The 16,524-nt window shown below is 36.2% G+C and overlaps 1 protein-coding gene across 1 annotated transcript; it reads left to right on the plus strand.

Moving 5' to 3' along the window:
- Positions 1-2,396: 2,396 nt before the first annotated feature.
- Positions 2,397-14,894, plus strand: LOC113507873 (ankyrin repeat domain-containing protein 27-like). Its single transcript, XM_026890794.1, has 2 exons — positions 2,397-2,429; positions 13,212-14,894. Exons 1-2 carry the CDS (start codon positions 2,397-2,399, stop codon positions 14,316-14,318), a joined length of 1,140 nt encoding a protein of 379 aa, XP_026746595.1. The 3' UTR covers positions 14,319-14,894.
- Positions 14,895-16,524: the final 1,630 nt, after the last annotated feature.

Raw genomic sequence — 16,524 nt, forward strand, 5'->3', positions numbered from 1 at the left:
ACATGGTGACGGTAGCAAGCACGTGGTAGCATATTTCAGTAAGGCGACACAAGCAGCTGAAAGCAAATATCACTCATACGAGTTAGAAACGCTGGCGGCCGACAAGGCATTGCAACACTTTCGGCACTACCTCGTGGGTCTGCAGTTCAAGGTGGTTACCGACTGCAATGCCTTGGAGGCCACCGAGCGTAAGAAGGATCTGCTGCCACGTGTTTCGCGTTGGTGGATTTATCTCCAAGATTTCCACTTCACAATTGAGTATAGAAAAGGGGTAATGATGCCACACGCGGACTACTTAAGCCGAAATCCTTCAGTGGTTGCGGCGAAATAAGTTTCAAGGCCACGTTACTGGGCACAGATAGCCCAGTCCGCGGACAATAAGACACAGGGGTTGTTGCAACAGCTGAGGGATGGAGCACTAGACGCTACACGTTATGTCGCCAAAAACGATAGCCTGTACTATAGGTACTTGCCGGTCGGTGAGGAAGCTCGATTGCTCTGTTATATTTCTAAGGGACATCGACTTAGCTTACTACGAATATTCCATGATGAGCATGAGCATATCAGCGCCGACAAAACTATTGATTTAATTTTAAAGCACTTCTGGTTCCCGGGGCTTCGCCAATTCGTGAATAAGTACATACACACACGAACCAGAGTATAACGTCTTGGGAAAAACCCGAAACCCCTTTCCATACAATTCACGTAGATGCTTTAGGGCCTCTCCCTATGTCTGATGGATATAAGTTCGTTTTGGTGATCGTTGATGCTTCCACAAAATTTTGCCTCTTGTATCCAATTTATCGACAAGATGTAGGCGAGTTAAAGCGGGCTTTCATGCAGGCAGTTTCTCTATTCGGGGTTCCTAAACTGATAGTCACTGATAGGGGACGAATGTTTGAGTCTGGGGATTTTGTATCATGGGTAACAGAGTTAGGTAGCGATTTACATTATATCACGCCGGAAATGCACCACGCGAACGGGCAAGTGGAGCGGCACATTCGCACTATCCTCAACATGCTGCGGATTGAAGTGAACCACAAAGCCTCCTCTTGGTCAGAAGCCTTATGAAAATTACAGTTGGTACTCAACATCACGAAGCAAAAGACCACCCAGGCCTCACCCCTTAACCTGATGATTGGGACGGACGCAAGTACTCCGGTGATTCAAAGTCTCATCCGAGATATAGCTATCGAAGGCACTAATCCTAATAGAGAAGCGCTGCGTGAGATGCATCGACACCGAGCAAGACAGTTGATGGCTACAAACCAACAACGACAGGACGACTACCCTAATCGATTGAGACGCCAGCCTCGCCAGTTCAAAGTCGACGACCTGGTCTTAAGAGTCGACTCTGTTATTATTAAGAGGGTGACAAAATGCGTGTTTGCTATGATTGTGTGATAGATGAAGTTTGAATTGATTGAATGGCGATGTATGAAATGTTTGTAAGGTTGAATATTTCACATAGACCAAACATAATTCCTAATAACTGTAACCGATTTGCAGATGAGGATAATAGTGAAGACGAGCCACCAGACAGAGCACCACCTTCGGGGACAGGTCTCTCGATGCCTCCCCTGAATGAAAGCTCAGAGCCTGGAGCTGTTAGCGTCGCTGGTCCCAGCGGTCTGGTACCGCAACCTGGGGTCGGTCTCTCGATGCCCTTGTTGGACGAAGACGTCGAAGAGAATGGCGCTGGATCAAGTGGCAACCACTGAAGAGGCTCGTGGCGAGGACGGCACTATGTCACGAGAGGCCGTATAAGCAATCAGCTTACCACCACCACCAATATCCGCACCATAGTTTATAAAAGAAGTTTTCAAACCGCCGCGCGCCACTTTGCTCGGGGCGTTCGTAGCGTGCACACCAGTCGTGTAGTTTTGTTAGAGAGTTTACTTATTAAGTTTATGATTTTGTTCCTTCTATTTAATTGATTTTGTTATTAAAATTGTTGTTAAAATTACTTTTTGAGAAATAAATAATTAGGTTAAGTTGTACAATTGATTTTTTTTAAATATATCTGCTTCTGATTTCCAAAAATATAGTCCTCTCCAAAGTTTCGCCACATAACCGTACCTAGGTATCCACGACACCGCTTTCAATTTATTAACGAAAAATTACTAAAACCCAAATAGTGGAGCGCCTGGGGGTTTTGACCTCGGAAAATTGCTACAGTGAATGATTTTTTTTGGTTGAGGTGGCATTTTCTTTCTTGTACTATATCTTGCAAAGTTTACCTTTTTTTTGTGATTTAAATTTTTTCACTTTTTAATTGAAAAAAGATAAAAAAATAATATTCCAGCATATAATTTAATTTCAGATAGCATTTATTTTTATGTACACGTAGAATTTATCTCGAATGGGCTATAGAATATCATATTTTAGATATACCTATGTTTATGAAGGGTCGTAGAGACCTTGGACAGGTAAGACGAATTGCACACATTAATACTGCAACTTTGAGTGACTCCATTCTGAATTTTATAGCCACACAGAAAAATGACTATTATCACGAAATTCATAAAAAAATTGCTAGCATAACAGATTTACAGGCACTCGATGCAAAATATCATGTAGATTGTTATTATTCGATTAAAAATTCTATGCACCTGATTAACGTTGAAAAGAAAATTAGTCCGAGAATTGTGATGATCGATACTGCAATGAAGCAAATATATAAATAGGTACATAGAAGAGAATGACGACTGCCAATTCACCATGCAATTGAATTTGCATGCACGCAATTGAACACCTGAAAAGAGTGTACCTGCAAACCCAGATATGGTTAGGAAACGACATAAATATTGGAGACTAGCTGTTGCCCGCGACTTCGTCCGCGTGGTTAGAAGATATAAGTTATGATTTACATCTGCCCTATTTTTTCCACATTTTCCATTGTATCTTCGCTCCTATTATTCGCAGCGTGATGATATATAGCCTAAAGCCTTTCTCGATGAATGGTCTAATCAACACAAAAATAATTTTTTCAATTTGGTCCAGTAGTTCCTGAGATTAGCGCGTTCAAACAAACAAACAAGCAAATAAACTCTTCTGCTTTACACACCGTGATTTTTAGTCGTCTTACAAAAGCAGCCCAGTTCATGTATCCAATGACTAGAACACGTTCATGATAAAAAAAAAAGATATTTATGAGATTTGAATAAATTTGAAATGCAATTTTTATTCAATACTAGCTTGTGCCCGCGACTTCGTCCGCGTGGAATAGTGACTTCCGGCAGAAAAGTATAGATAGCTGTGTCCGCGACTCCGTCAGCGTGTAACTCCTTGTATATTAAGTTAATGTATTGGTAATATTTATTATTATTATTTATATTGGTAATATTGTTTAGATCACGTTCACATAAGGCTTAACCCTTTATAAGACACAGAACTTAAAAATATTTATAGCTTTTAAACTTTATAATAATGTGTTAAGGTTCAAATTCTGGTGGCAATATAAGAACCACTGCCTTATAAAGGTAAGGTAAAGGTACCTATAAAACGAAAATACTTTCGTGCAAAGCTTCCGGGTAAACTATATTGAAAGTTGACCCGTCCGGCACGTGAACATAAAGACTTTTAGAACTGCTAACACGGGAAAGAGCAACATACAACTGACCATGTGAGAAACAACTGACACTGAGATCTACTCCAGCAACACGAAAAGTCTGCCCTTGAGCCTTGTTAATTGTCATTGCATAACACACCGATACTGGGAATTGCGTCCTTTTAAATTGGAATGGAAAATTATTTGGTATTAAGGGTATTCTGGGAATAAAGACGGTTTCTCCTGCACCGCAACCTGTTAAAATTTGAGCCTCGATTATATTTTATTGCAACTGGGTTACTTTTAGTCGAGTTCCATTGCAAAGTTGTGGTGGTTTTAAATTTCGGAGCATAATAATCGGTATCCCAATTTTTAAACAAATTTCATGAGAGGGAAGTCCGGGCATATTTAAAGAATTTAAAAATTCTATCGGGTAATTAGTGGCTTCTTGTTCATCGACCATTCTATTTATTGATCTATAAACTTTGCTTTCCCCCTGTATATTCGACAGTATTTTGTTATTGATCTCAGATGCCTGGTCATTGCGAGGAGTTAAAATAGATCTTTCGCATAGCCAAGAATTGTCCCTATTTAATATATTTGTTACGTCACCGTAAACCGACGATATAAGATGTGGTTGAGATTGCACCATACAACATAATTCAGGCGTCAGTATAAGTTTTCCTTGGTGTAGTTGTGGATAGGTACCTTCACCAATCTTTAATAATGTGTCAGAAAATTGACTATCATCCGGGTTATCTCCAGTTCTCACTCGCATATTTATAGTCAAATGCACCGATTGTATATCTCGCCATAAATAAGAGCTTTTCAGGCAAGCCCTAACCTCATCAGCTCGGGTTCCCCGTGGTATTACCGGTAAGGTTTGTCGGAAATCACCACAAAATAAAACCGTGATACCGCCCATTGGTCGATCATTTTGTCTTATATCCCTTAAAGTTCTGTCTACCGCTTCTACTCCTTTTCGATGGGCCATCGTACATTCATCCCATATGATTAAACTACACTCGCGTAATACCTTAGCTTTGTCGCTATTTCTTGAAATACTACAGGTTGGATTTTCCGTGCGATCTAAATCAATTGGTATTTTAAACATACTGTGAGCAGTTTTACCTCCTGGTAGCAATGTTGCAGCTATCCCTGATGAAGCTACGGCAAGCGCAATTTTACGCTGATTTCGAACATAAGCCAATATTAATTTAGTCAAAAAGGTTTTTCCAGTTCCTCCAGGTGCATCTAAAAACCATATTGTTCCCAAATTATTTTGAACACTATTGCACACGCGGTCATAAACTGAACGTTGTTCTGCAGTCATCATTGGGACACCGTTTTCTAATGTTGTCAGCAGTTCCGTTAAATTGTAACCAATCTCTGCGGAATATTCCCTATTAGTTACCTCTCCGACTGAGGTTGGTGTTGGCAAACCATATTCACAGAGTGATTTACCGCCTACTGCTGTTAAGTCATCCTGAAGAGCTAATAAGCACTGATTTATGGCAAGATCACGGAAATTATCATTAGTTGTGCCTTCATCATTGTTAGGTATATTTCTAAGAAAGTCTTCTGAAAATTTTTCTTTATATTTTTCCCATAATGTTACAGCATCTGACAAATTACAAAATGTGAGTAATGTTACAAATAAATGGCGTAACCGTCGTGGATTATCACTAACACAGGATTCTGCTAAAGCGTCATCCCAATGCTGATCATTTTCAAGCAAATGACGCGCTTGGCAAGCTGCTTGATAAGTGGGATAAACAACATCGTCTACTTTTCTCAAATCTATAAATGAGGTTGGTCCTCGCACGGTATGTAATAATAATCGCAAATAGAAACACTCAGCGTTGTTAGGATGAACGGTGTACACTCTACCAAGAACATGTTCTTTAAAAATACCTGACTCGCCATCTACAGGCCTGCCACGGCGTCTTCGATTAAAGACACCCCGTTGCTTATCGTAGGTATAATATTATTACGATGGAACTTCCTCATACAAAAGAGATTTTGCAAAATCATCAGTTTGGCAAAGTCGAAAGAATGCTAATAAACTTGTTTGTCTAGGGTTCTCTAACCGTTCTGTGACATTTTCGGCGTTGAAATATATACGTTGGCCGCCTTCAAGATGAACATCCAGATGAGTCACAGGTGGATAATCTTTCGTGAATGTTGAAACTTAAGATCCGCCACACAGCTTCTGAAGAACTTATATATCTGCCTGACTGAAATCTTGTAACTTCATCATGTTCATTTCTCAAAGCAAATGTAGCTTGGTCACTGCCCTTATTAATATACTTACAAATATATTTTATTGACTCTACACTATTACACATTTCAACATTTATGTGAGCTTGAAATGCTCTGGACAACACAGGAGAATACGGAACGACCCACCTATTATCTAAAGTAACTTGTTGTCCAGACACTCGCTTTTCAACAGTAAAACCATCATTATCTCTTGAACGGCGACGATATAATGGGTATCCATCATGTCCTGTTACAGTGCCATCCACTAAGGCTTTTGGATATCTTTTAGTGCAACGACCGTCTTGCATGCAAGGAGAATTCCCGTTAAACGAACCACATGGACCATGTATCATATGAGTTTTAACAATGTCGTATAACACGGGATCTGCAATCGGACTTGGAATTTCAGCACTGATTAAACTGTCTACATCATTAGGTCGAACCTTATCTTTTAACCAAAGCAGGATATGTGCGTGAGGTAAGCCGCGTTTTTGCCATTCAATACTATACATATAACACAATACTTCTCCAAAAATTTTATCTTTGGTAAGTAGATCTATCATTGATTTCAATTTTAAATGAAAAACTCTTGCGATGATATCATGGCGGTCATGCGGTGCTTGACCCTCAAGAAGCTCCCGAGTAATTTCATCCCACTTAGGATTGGTAGTTACAGTAATAAATAAGTCGGGACGTCCATATTTTCTTACGTAACAAAAAGCATCTTGAGTACTTTCGTGCATGTATCGTGGACCACCAGTAAAAGAAGAGGGCAAAATAACTAAACGACCCATATTCACCGTATCGTTATCTTGCTGCATGGCGTCGCGAAGGTGCACGTATTCTTCAACGCGCAGCTGCCTTTGATTAGATCGTATATAAACTAATCTTTCGGTTTCAATTTTTGCGTACATGTCTACAATAAACTGATTGAATAAGCCACGAAAACGTTGAAAGTATACAAACCTATTCCGTCTTACTTGCAAGTGGTAACAGTAAAATTGAAGGCATGAAATCTTTTTATTATAATTAGGTGCGCCTGTACGCGGATCAGTTTGGTATAAAGCAAAATTATAACCATCTTCCCCTCGACAGTATATCAAAGGATATTGCAAACTGTCGTAAGCCCTGTGGGTTTCATAAATAGGTACGTTGCAAACAATTATCTCTGGAACGGATAACGATATCACGCCTATCACATTCCTGGTCGACCAATACCACAGCAACTTCATTCGTGGATGGAGCATTATAACGCCCAGGGTGTTCCTGAGTTGGACGCCTATCGGCATTTATAACAATTTTATAATTGTTATCATCATCTCGAGGAAGAGCTTCTAATGCCGATTTAAAACTGCATACATACGAATTAACCTGATGCAACATGTTCTGAAGTTGTGATATGAGTTCAGTATTTAAATTCGGGAAATATTGATTTCTTATATTCGACTGTTCGTTGTAGTCGGATACAAAATATATTTGAAGAAACTTAGGTTGGTTTTCAGGCAAAAGGGATCCTATCAAATGGTAAACCTGACCTTGTATCTTAAAAGTAGGCATGAAATGACCTTCTGAGATTTGTTGAGCGCCAAAGGATGTCATTTGAAATGCACTATTATAAGTGCGAATATTATCTAAAAACTGTTTAGATTGTATATGTTCCCCTAAAAGTAGTGATTTCAAAGGTTCCGGTGGGTCTTCGAATGAAGGCAAATTTATTTTACCTGTAGAACAACAGAAACCAGCTGACTCCTTACTCCACTTTGAAGCATTACAAAAACGACATACCACGTTCATATCGCCTATTACAGAAGATGATCCATAATCAATTGTGAGGTTATAAGCAAACCCACTTTTATATTTGTCGGACCAAGCCACCGAATTTCTAGATTGATCTTCTATGTGTACATCTAAGTTATTAAGGCTATGTCGAAATCTGTCTGCAGTAAGACGGGCCTCTCGCTGTTCGTCCGTTTCAAGAGACCGAATATTTTCGATTCTTAATCTTTCAGTAGACAAACTTACTGATCGTTCTTGTCTCAAAGAATTATAATATTCGCGTACCGACTCTAGTCGTTGTTCATGCTCATGTGCGTCTTCGAGAGATCGAATAACATTATGGTGCACCCTATCATTTGTCAAACGGTCTTCATATTGAGTTAAAGTTTCAGATTCTCGAGACAATATATGACGTTCGCGGTCAGCTGTGAGACGCAATTCCCTCTCAGTGTAGGTTTCTGACTCGCGAGACAATATATGACGTTCGCGGTCAGCTGTGAGACGCAATTCTCTGTCAGTGAAGGTTTCTGACTCGCGAGACAATATATGACGTTCGCGGTCAGCTGTGAGACGCAATTCCCTCTCAGTGTAGGTTTCTGACTCGCGAGACAATATATGACGTTCGCGGTCAGCTGTGAGACGCAATTCCCTCTCAGTGTAGGTTTCTGACTCGCGAGACAATGTATGCCGTTCGCGGTCAGCAGTGAGACGCAATTCTCGTTGTGACGCAGTTTCAGCATCTCGGGATAACACATGTTGTTCTCGGTCAATGGTAAGCCTCAGCTCTCGTTGAGAAGAGCTTTGAGACGCCCGTGATGTAGCTCGTCTCGCTCTGTCAGCTGCTAATCGCATCTCTCTCTCTGGAGAGCTTTCATTGGCTCGAGAGGTTGAGGCACTAACTCTCATAGAGTTTAACCGATGTGCTCTTTCCTCTGCCGATTCTTGAGAACGCGCATTTCTCATCCTTTTAGCATCTCTCGAATTTCGAGATAAAGATGGTCGTTTTTTAGGTGGCATTGTGTATTTTTAATCGACGGTAACTGAAGCTACCTTACACTTACAATTATATATAGTTATTATGTAATAATTACGAAAATAAACTATTAATATAATAAAACACTACCAATTACGAAAATAAACTATTAATACAATTAAACACTACCAAAATAACTAATATAATAATAACGAAAATAAACTATTAATATAATTAAACACTACCAATTACGAAAATAAAATAATCCTTATAGCATGACTCTGTATTCACGCGCGATTTCTTATTATTTCATGTATAACTTTGGTGTTTCTACACCGATTTACATGATTCTTTTTTTATTGAATAGGTAATAATGTTAACTTTTTTAATTGGGGATGAGTGATAGTGTTGTAAACGTTAGAGTAGACAAATACAATCAGAAATCTCCGAATTGCTAAGCTATCGGGAGTTTCACGTGTTATTGTGAGTCAACCATAAAAGTTAGACATATGCTGTCGAGGAATATTTTTTATATAATTTTAGGGAGAATATTTCCGTCATACATGATTTCTATGTAGCTTTAACCTATAAGCCTGCACACGTGACGGAAGCTTAAAAAATGGAGTAACTTACCCCGTTTTCCCAATATTTCCCTTCACTGCTCTGCTCCTATTGGTCGTAGCGTAATGAAAAGTATACTATAACCTGCCCAAGAGTATGAAGAATAATTGTGCCAAATTTCGTTAAAATCCGTCGAGTAGTTTTTGTTTCTATAACGAATATACAGACAGACAGACAGACAGACAGACAGACAGACAGACAGACAAAAATTTTACTGATTGCATTTTTGGCATCAGTAGCGATCCCTAACCACCCCTTGATAGTTATTTTTTAAATATATTTTATGTACAGAATTGACCTCTCTACAGATTTATTATAAGTATAATATTTTTAAATATATTTTATGTACAGAATTGACCTCTCTACAGATTTATTATAAGTATAGATAGAAGATAGAAGATATAGATTAAGTAAAGTTAAATTATAGTCATAAAATTATAACAATAATAGTCTCCAAAATACTCGCAAAAAGTTGGTAATGTTATTATTTATTTTGAAGATAGAACAATAAACCAAATTGGAATTAACTTTGGCATTAGCATTGTTTATCACCAGTAGTTAAGCTTTTCAACTTGCCACATCTCATGCAATGGTTTTTGAGTGTTGAACACAGGTTTTTGAGGGTTAACAGCAGCTGGTTTCTTTTTTCATACCTTCTTTTTAAGGTTCAAGATGATGCCATAAATCCGAGATATTTCGTTGATACTTTTTTTTATTTAGTTCTTCAAACGCAATTGTTAAACTATCTTCTGTCCAGTTGATTTGGCGCGGCACCACGCCTGGCTTTCGTTTATACTTGCGAGGCATTTTGCTGTTGAGTATTTATTTAATTTAATATACATATATAGAAACAAATAAAATAATCACGAAGAAAAAATAGCAAAAGCAAATAAAAAAAAACAAAGAAAAAAACTGTCTATGCTTGTTAAAAATGTATAGTTACCTCGGGGCAACTATCCGCTGAAGACATTAGGGCAACTATCCGATTTGATACGGATACTTGCCCTTTATATTTATGAAATGAAGAAAACATATTTAACAATAAAACCTTATAAACAGTGCAACTTAAACTCTAATGCATTCAAAGAAATAATTTTTTGACTGAAATCACTATCAGTTATGAAAATATTTATAAGAGATTACTGACCAATATAATTCTGGCGCTCGTCAAAGTATCACCGCGGAAGATGTTTGCTCACATGGACAAAACCCGTGCGCCTACTTCATCGGGTTATGCGGCACTGATGCCTGCGCGAGGGGCGCTTTCAATTATGACCAAAAAGAAACACCGTCATTACGTCTAACATAGGGTATTTGAAACTGAGGCATGTATCCGTCCGAGGCAACTATCCGGCTTTTACCCTGAATTTGGATACACAATCAATTCCACGATAAGTTTTGAATTCATTAAAATTATCATCGCACGATGAAACAATATTATTCGCGAAGGCTGAAGGAACGTGTCGTTGTAAGCGTGACGTGTTAGCGGTGTCCGATTCATGGCCAGAAATTGGTTCGAGTAATGTATCGAAATCGTAATCTACGCTGATTTCGAAAAGGAATGTCTTGTTTTTTTATTATAATTTTTGAATTTTAAAAATGTTCCTTTATCAGGCAATACAGTAATAACTCCTGTACACAAATGATTTTCAAAACGTTCTTCACTTGAAAAAAACACTAAACAGGTTTCGCAGAAATATATCTTACTATGATGCTTTGTTATTTGGCTTTTACGAGGCGTGGTAAATCCTTAATGAGACAATAGTGAGATGAATTCGAATTTTCTAAAAACAGTAAATGAATTTTCTTAGATTTATGATTAATTTTCTCAGATTTGTATAGAGGTCCTGTTATAGTCTTACTACCTCTTAAACCGTAAATATAAATATTTAAAAAAGGATTGTTTCTTTCAAAAGTATCTATATCAGAAAAAGTGATTGGAAATTGGATATCATTTACGTTCAAGACATCGCGGAAATGAGGATACGATGTTACTCTTTCAGGATGTCTATTCGTTGGGTATAAAGCAGCAACTACTCACCACAAAAAAAAACACTCGTCATTATTTTGAATATTCAAACATGCTTTCTTATTTTTAATGTATTTAGGCAAATCTATAAATTGCGATCCGCTGAGAGGTTGTTATTTATTTCTAGATGTGAATTATTCAAAAACGTCCATCCGCTGTCCCTTTCTTGAAAGTCATCAATTTTTTTTAATATTATCGATACAGCTTTTTCATAGAAAGACTTGAAGTTGTAATTTAAATGAATAATATTTTTTTTTGTTGCAAAAGACTTTAACTCTTGGAGGTCATTTTTAAACATTAAAAAATAAGCGAAATATTCAAAATTAATTTTAACAGAATAATGTTTTTGAAGCGAACTATCAATTAAAGATTTAACTTGATCATTAATAATGTTTAAAAAGCTTTCTGGGTAAATATTTATTTCCGTTTTAGGTGTAGCTATCCGGTAACTTGTAATACGTCCTTTCAAACAGGAATGTATTATTGCGACGTTGCCATTGATGCGAATAGTACTATTATTTTTATGCTTATTAGTTCGCAAATGGTTACACCAACGACGAAAATCCACTTCAATGTTGCAAACCGAACAGGATGGCATTTTATCTATTAACTAACTGAAACTTATAAAAGAGTAATCGTACCTGCAAGGTATATCATTCGTGTAAGTATTACTTTAAAAACTAAAACTTAATCACAGGATCTGTTGACTGCTGCTACTATTAGACTATGGTATATTTTCACCACAAGCACCACAGTAGGTAACGGGTTTTTCAGAAGCAGAACTACTGAAAAACCATAAAACTTAGGTTAGAAATAGCGTACACACAAAAAATGAAATTCAGACTTAAGTACGCGGTTACAAGAACCGGGGTCATTACTTTACAACCTTAACATCAGATAAAGTGTCTACTCTAGATCATTAACATAAAAACTTGTGATTATAATATAATGTTTTACCTGAAAATAAAACAGTTATTATATACGTAACCTTATTCTAGACCTATACAGTGAGACAGCATCTTTCCGGATCTGACGTCACGACCTCTCTTGTTTCCCCCTCCCGCTCGGCTCCGCCCCCTATGGCCGGGGGAGGGGGCGACGAGCTTGCCCGAACACTCAGGCGCGCTCTTCACATTGTATCTCACTTCCGGTGGATCAGGTATGAGTCCACCAGGCAGGATTAAAAATATAGGTCTAGAATAAGGTTACGTATATAATAACTGTTTTATTTTCAGGTAAAACATTATATTATACACTATGAACCGTTATTCTAGACCTATACAGTGAGATGTGTTTATTATCGCCTGGTGGCAAGCTAAGTATATGCCAATGTGTGAAAAATAAATAACTTAGGTATCTAAATAATTTGGTTCAATATAAGTACCTAGGAGTATCTATATTAAACAAAATGTATAATTATGTAAAGAAAAAGATGTTTATTTTAATCAACCAAAACAAATAGGTACTATAGTAATAAGAACTTACACCTACATAAGTCTTGATATTCACTCATGATTAGCTTTAAATCAAAGATTAAATAAATCATTTTAACTTAATATAACAATGTCGTTTTGAACTGAAATTACATTAATTAGTAGGTAGGTAATCATATATTATTTAGAATCTACACGGCTTCAAATGTCATAGATAAATTGTTACAACTTTGCGATGTGTTAATTTCAGCTGAATAGAACCGTGCAAATGTATTGGGGACACGCCAGTTCCCTTTTGCCATGATTTCGTCAATATTGTGGCACTCAAGCCAATTAACCCATTTAGTCCTGAAACTATTTTTTTCTAAAATGTTTGTTTTTTTCTTAGTATATAGGTTGATAGGGGTCTAAATATTAGGAAAACCTAAAAAATTAAAATCCTGAAATAAAAGGGGTCTGGGAAATAGCCGTACCACATATGGTACAGTAGGATTTGGAGTAAGAAAAATACCGTAAAAATGAGAAAAAAGTTGTTTATTGTTCATAGTTATTTAAAAATGTAATCAGAATAAAAAAAACCGCAGTGCTTTACTGTTGCTATTACATTCTGGAGCAAATATAAATCAAGCCAACATTGACCAGAACACCCCACTACACATGGCTGTCAATAATGGCCATCTCAATTGTGTCAAGGCACTTATATACTTTGCTGAGCACAGCCGGAGGAAGATTAGAATAAATTGTGTGAATGAGAGTGGCAATACGCCTCTTCATCTAGCCTCTAAGTGGGGCTATGAAGGCATAGCTAAATTACTCATAGAAAATGGAGCTGAACCATCTCTGCAGAATCGAAGTAATAAAACAGCTTTTGATTATGCACATAATTTAAAGATTTTACAAGTCCTCAAATCTTGTACGCCTAATTTGTATGAGTACATTCATATAACTAGTTCTAACGTAAAGACATTGAACTGTAAAACTGATAATCCTGCTTCACTTCATCTGCAGAAAATGAGTATGAAATTAAATGACACTAATAACCAAGTGTCAAAAGCTGTAGAAAACTTAAAATTAATTGATAGAATTTTAAAAGCTATATCTTATGGTGATGTGAAACTTGCCTGTTTTTATATGAATATAAATTACTCTGCCTATCTAGAGATTAAGGATAAACCTGAGGCTTTAAAACTATCAGCCACTAGCCAATGCCACCCTCTGTGCGAATGTCAGGTTTGTAAAAAAACAAAACAATGTTCATCAGACTTTGACATTAATTTTTCAGACACACATGGTTTCACCGCCTTGCACTATTCGGCTCGATATGGTTTAGACGAAATGTGTAAGATTCTGATACTCAATAAAGCCAATATAAACTGTGTTAATAAAAAGGGTCAGACTCCACTTCATTTAGCAGCTTTGAATAACAAAACTTATGTAATTCGGTTACTTTTAGAAAGCGGCGCGAATATAAATGCGATCGATTTGGCAGGAAACACGCCATTACATGACGTCAGTGCTATGGGTAACATAGGTGCAGCTAAAATACTTATGAATTACAACCCTGATCTAACAATGCTCAATGGAGCGGATAAAACTGCTCTGACCCTTGCTAAAGAAAAAGTTCACTTAACCATCATAGATTTAATTGATAAATATACGAATAGATTGGAATAAATGTATTGATAAGGATCTGTATAGATAAGAGCTATTTTCGAATATAAATGTTCTTAGAACATTTAGAATGTAAGGACACAATATGTATTTTTGTAGCTTTAACTTTTTAGTATGGATATTGATCGCGTTTGATAACATTCCACAATGTGTTTTATTTGTAATAGATTATTCTTTTATCGATATTATTTTCTGATAGATTTGTAACAATCGTACAACTCATACATATTTTATATACTAAAATGTACAAGCTTTTAGCATTTAGATTTCTCGGCCATATTCAACTGTGTATAAATACTTTTTAAGTGGGTATTGTCTGAAGGTCACTAAACCTGCTGTGTTCGTAATATTTTGCCATTTGCACAAATACGGTCTCAACTTAAATGTCTGTGCCATTATGTACTCTACTTAACCCACAGTAACACAGGATACTTCTAAGACTGATATTAACAATAGTATTTTTAAGTTTTACTAAAAATCATTGTTACTTTATTTTTAAGTTTTGACTGACAATAATACATAGCGAAGCCTTTATTTTTCTGTCAACCTGTAGAAATAAAAGAGCATCTCACAATAAAATTGTATATTTTTTTATTTGATAGTTAGATATTCACTATATAAATATACAAATAATTTGAGCATCGGTTAGTTTCAATCGATACAAACTGGATCAATTTTGAACTCATATACATATCAAAATTTAACTTTTATCAATATCACTTGGTAAATTGTTTAGCTACGTATAAAATGCCAATCTCTATGTTACATATCACCTACTTCGATCAATATTAATTTCACTTATAAAATAACTTACAGTTTGTCGCGGTTTACGCCTATTAGTTGGCTAATTATTCTAGATTAAGTACCTACCTAGCTAATTATTTACAATTTACAGGAACATCAATAACACAAATTAATAACGAGTGATTCATTACGTGAGTTTGTCACTTTCCCTATAAATAAACCACCAGGAGTGGGAGTATGAACTTTGAGTATGCTGTAAAACATAACCATTCTATATTGAGAATATTATTTTAAGTGACTCATCATTTAAATACATTTTTTATCTATTAACTGTATAAAATGTTTGTCCACAATGCCTTTTTGAAATAATAAGACTGAGGAAAATTTGGTGTTATAAAGCGACATAGGTACACAACACATGTGCAACTCGCTAATCACTTTTAAAGTTATCGTGAGTTTGAGACGCTTGCTTAGAGCAGTCAATATTTTATACAAATCAAGGTCTTTCTGATAGCAAAAATACTATCGATGTATATCTAAATCTTTATAGAGGGGAGTTATACAATTTTTAGGTTAGCACATGTGTCTATCTGTTCAAAAATATACAAGCCGACCTTGGCATTATCGTGAAGTAAAACTGGTTTAGATAATTGCAATGCCTTATAAAAAAAACCTTGTCGCTGACTCGTAGGTATAATTAATCATGATTCTAATAATGTGAGTTTCTCTACAGTAACGTAGTCAGTATGGTCACCTTAAATAAATATAATTTTTGTCTGCATTTATACATTTTATGCTCCCAAAAATAGGTTTAAGTTAGAAACTTAGTTTATAATACTACATATACATGAGTGTTTTTGATAACTGGGAATTCTTTCGATAAGTCTAACATTACGCCCCTTAAATGTGTATCGAAAAGAGAATCGTCTACGTAATCTTTGAAACGACTATCGCAATAATGTATTAAAAACTCTAATGGCGGTGACATCATAAACGTTTTAAAGGAACATTATAAACATAATCTGCATAAATTACGAAATTTCAAATATATTACGAAGGCAGGTAGGCACCTTGAATCACATTTACCGCATTAGAAAAAACTTTACCTAACCGTGTAAATTATAATTTTGCATGTTGTTAATAAACGATGCACGTAATGAATCACACGAGATATAAAAAGTCCCCTATAATTTTATATTTTAATCTATTTGTGTGTGTTTAATTTATTTCACTACCGTAAATACCACAATTTAATTCCATATAAAACATTGATGTGGGACACTTCGCGTAACACGTGATTGCATTTCTTTAAAATATTATAAAACTTACATTAATTCTTACACTAAATCGTACTCGATAAAGTATTCTATAGATTTATATTAAGAGGTCGACAATCAAATTAATTAATTTCATATATACGTCAACACATAGCAAACAAGACTCACAAATTTATAGCACCAAAAAA

Source organism: Trichoplusia ni, unplaced genomic scaffold (genome assembly GCF_003590095.1).
Source record: "Trichoplusia ni isolate ovarian cell line Hi5 unplaced genomic scaffold, tn1 tig00003412, whole genome shotgun sequence".
Lineage (NCBI taxonomy): Eukaryota > Metazoa > Arthropoda > Insecta > Lepidoptera > Noctuidae > Trichoplusia > Trichoplusia ni.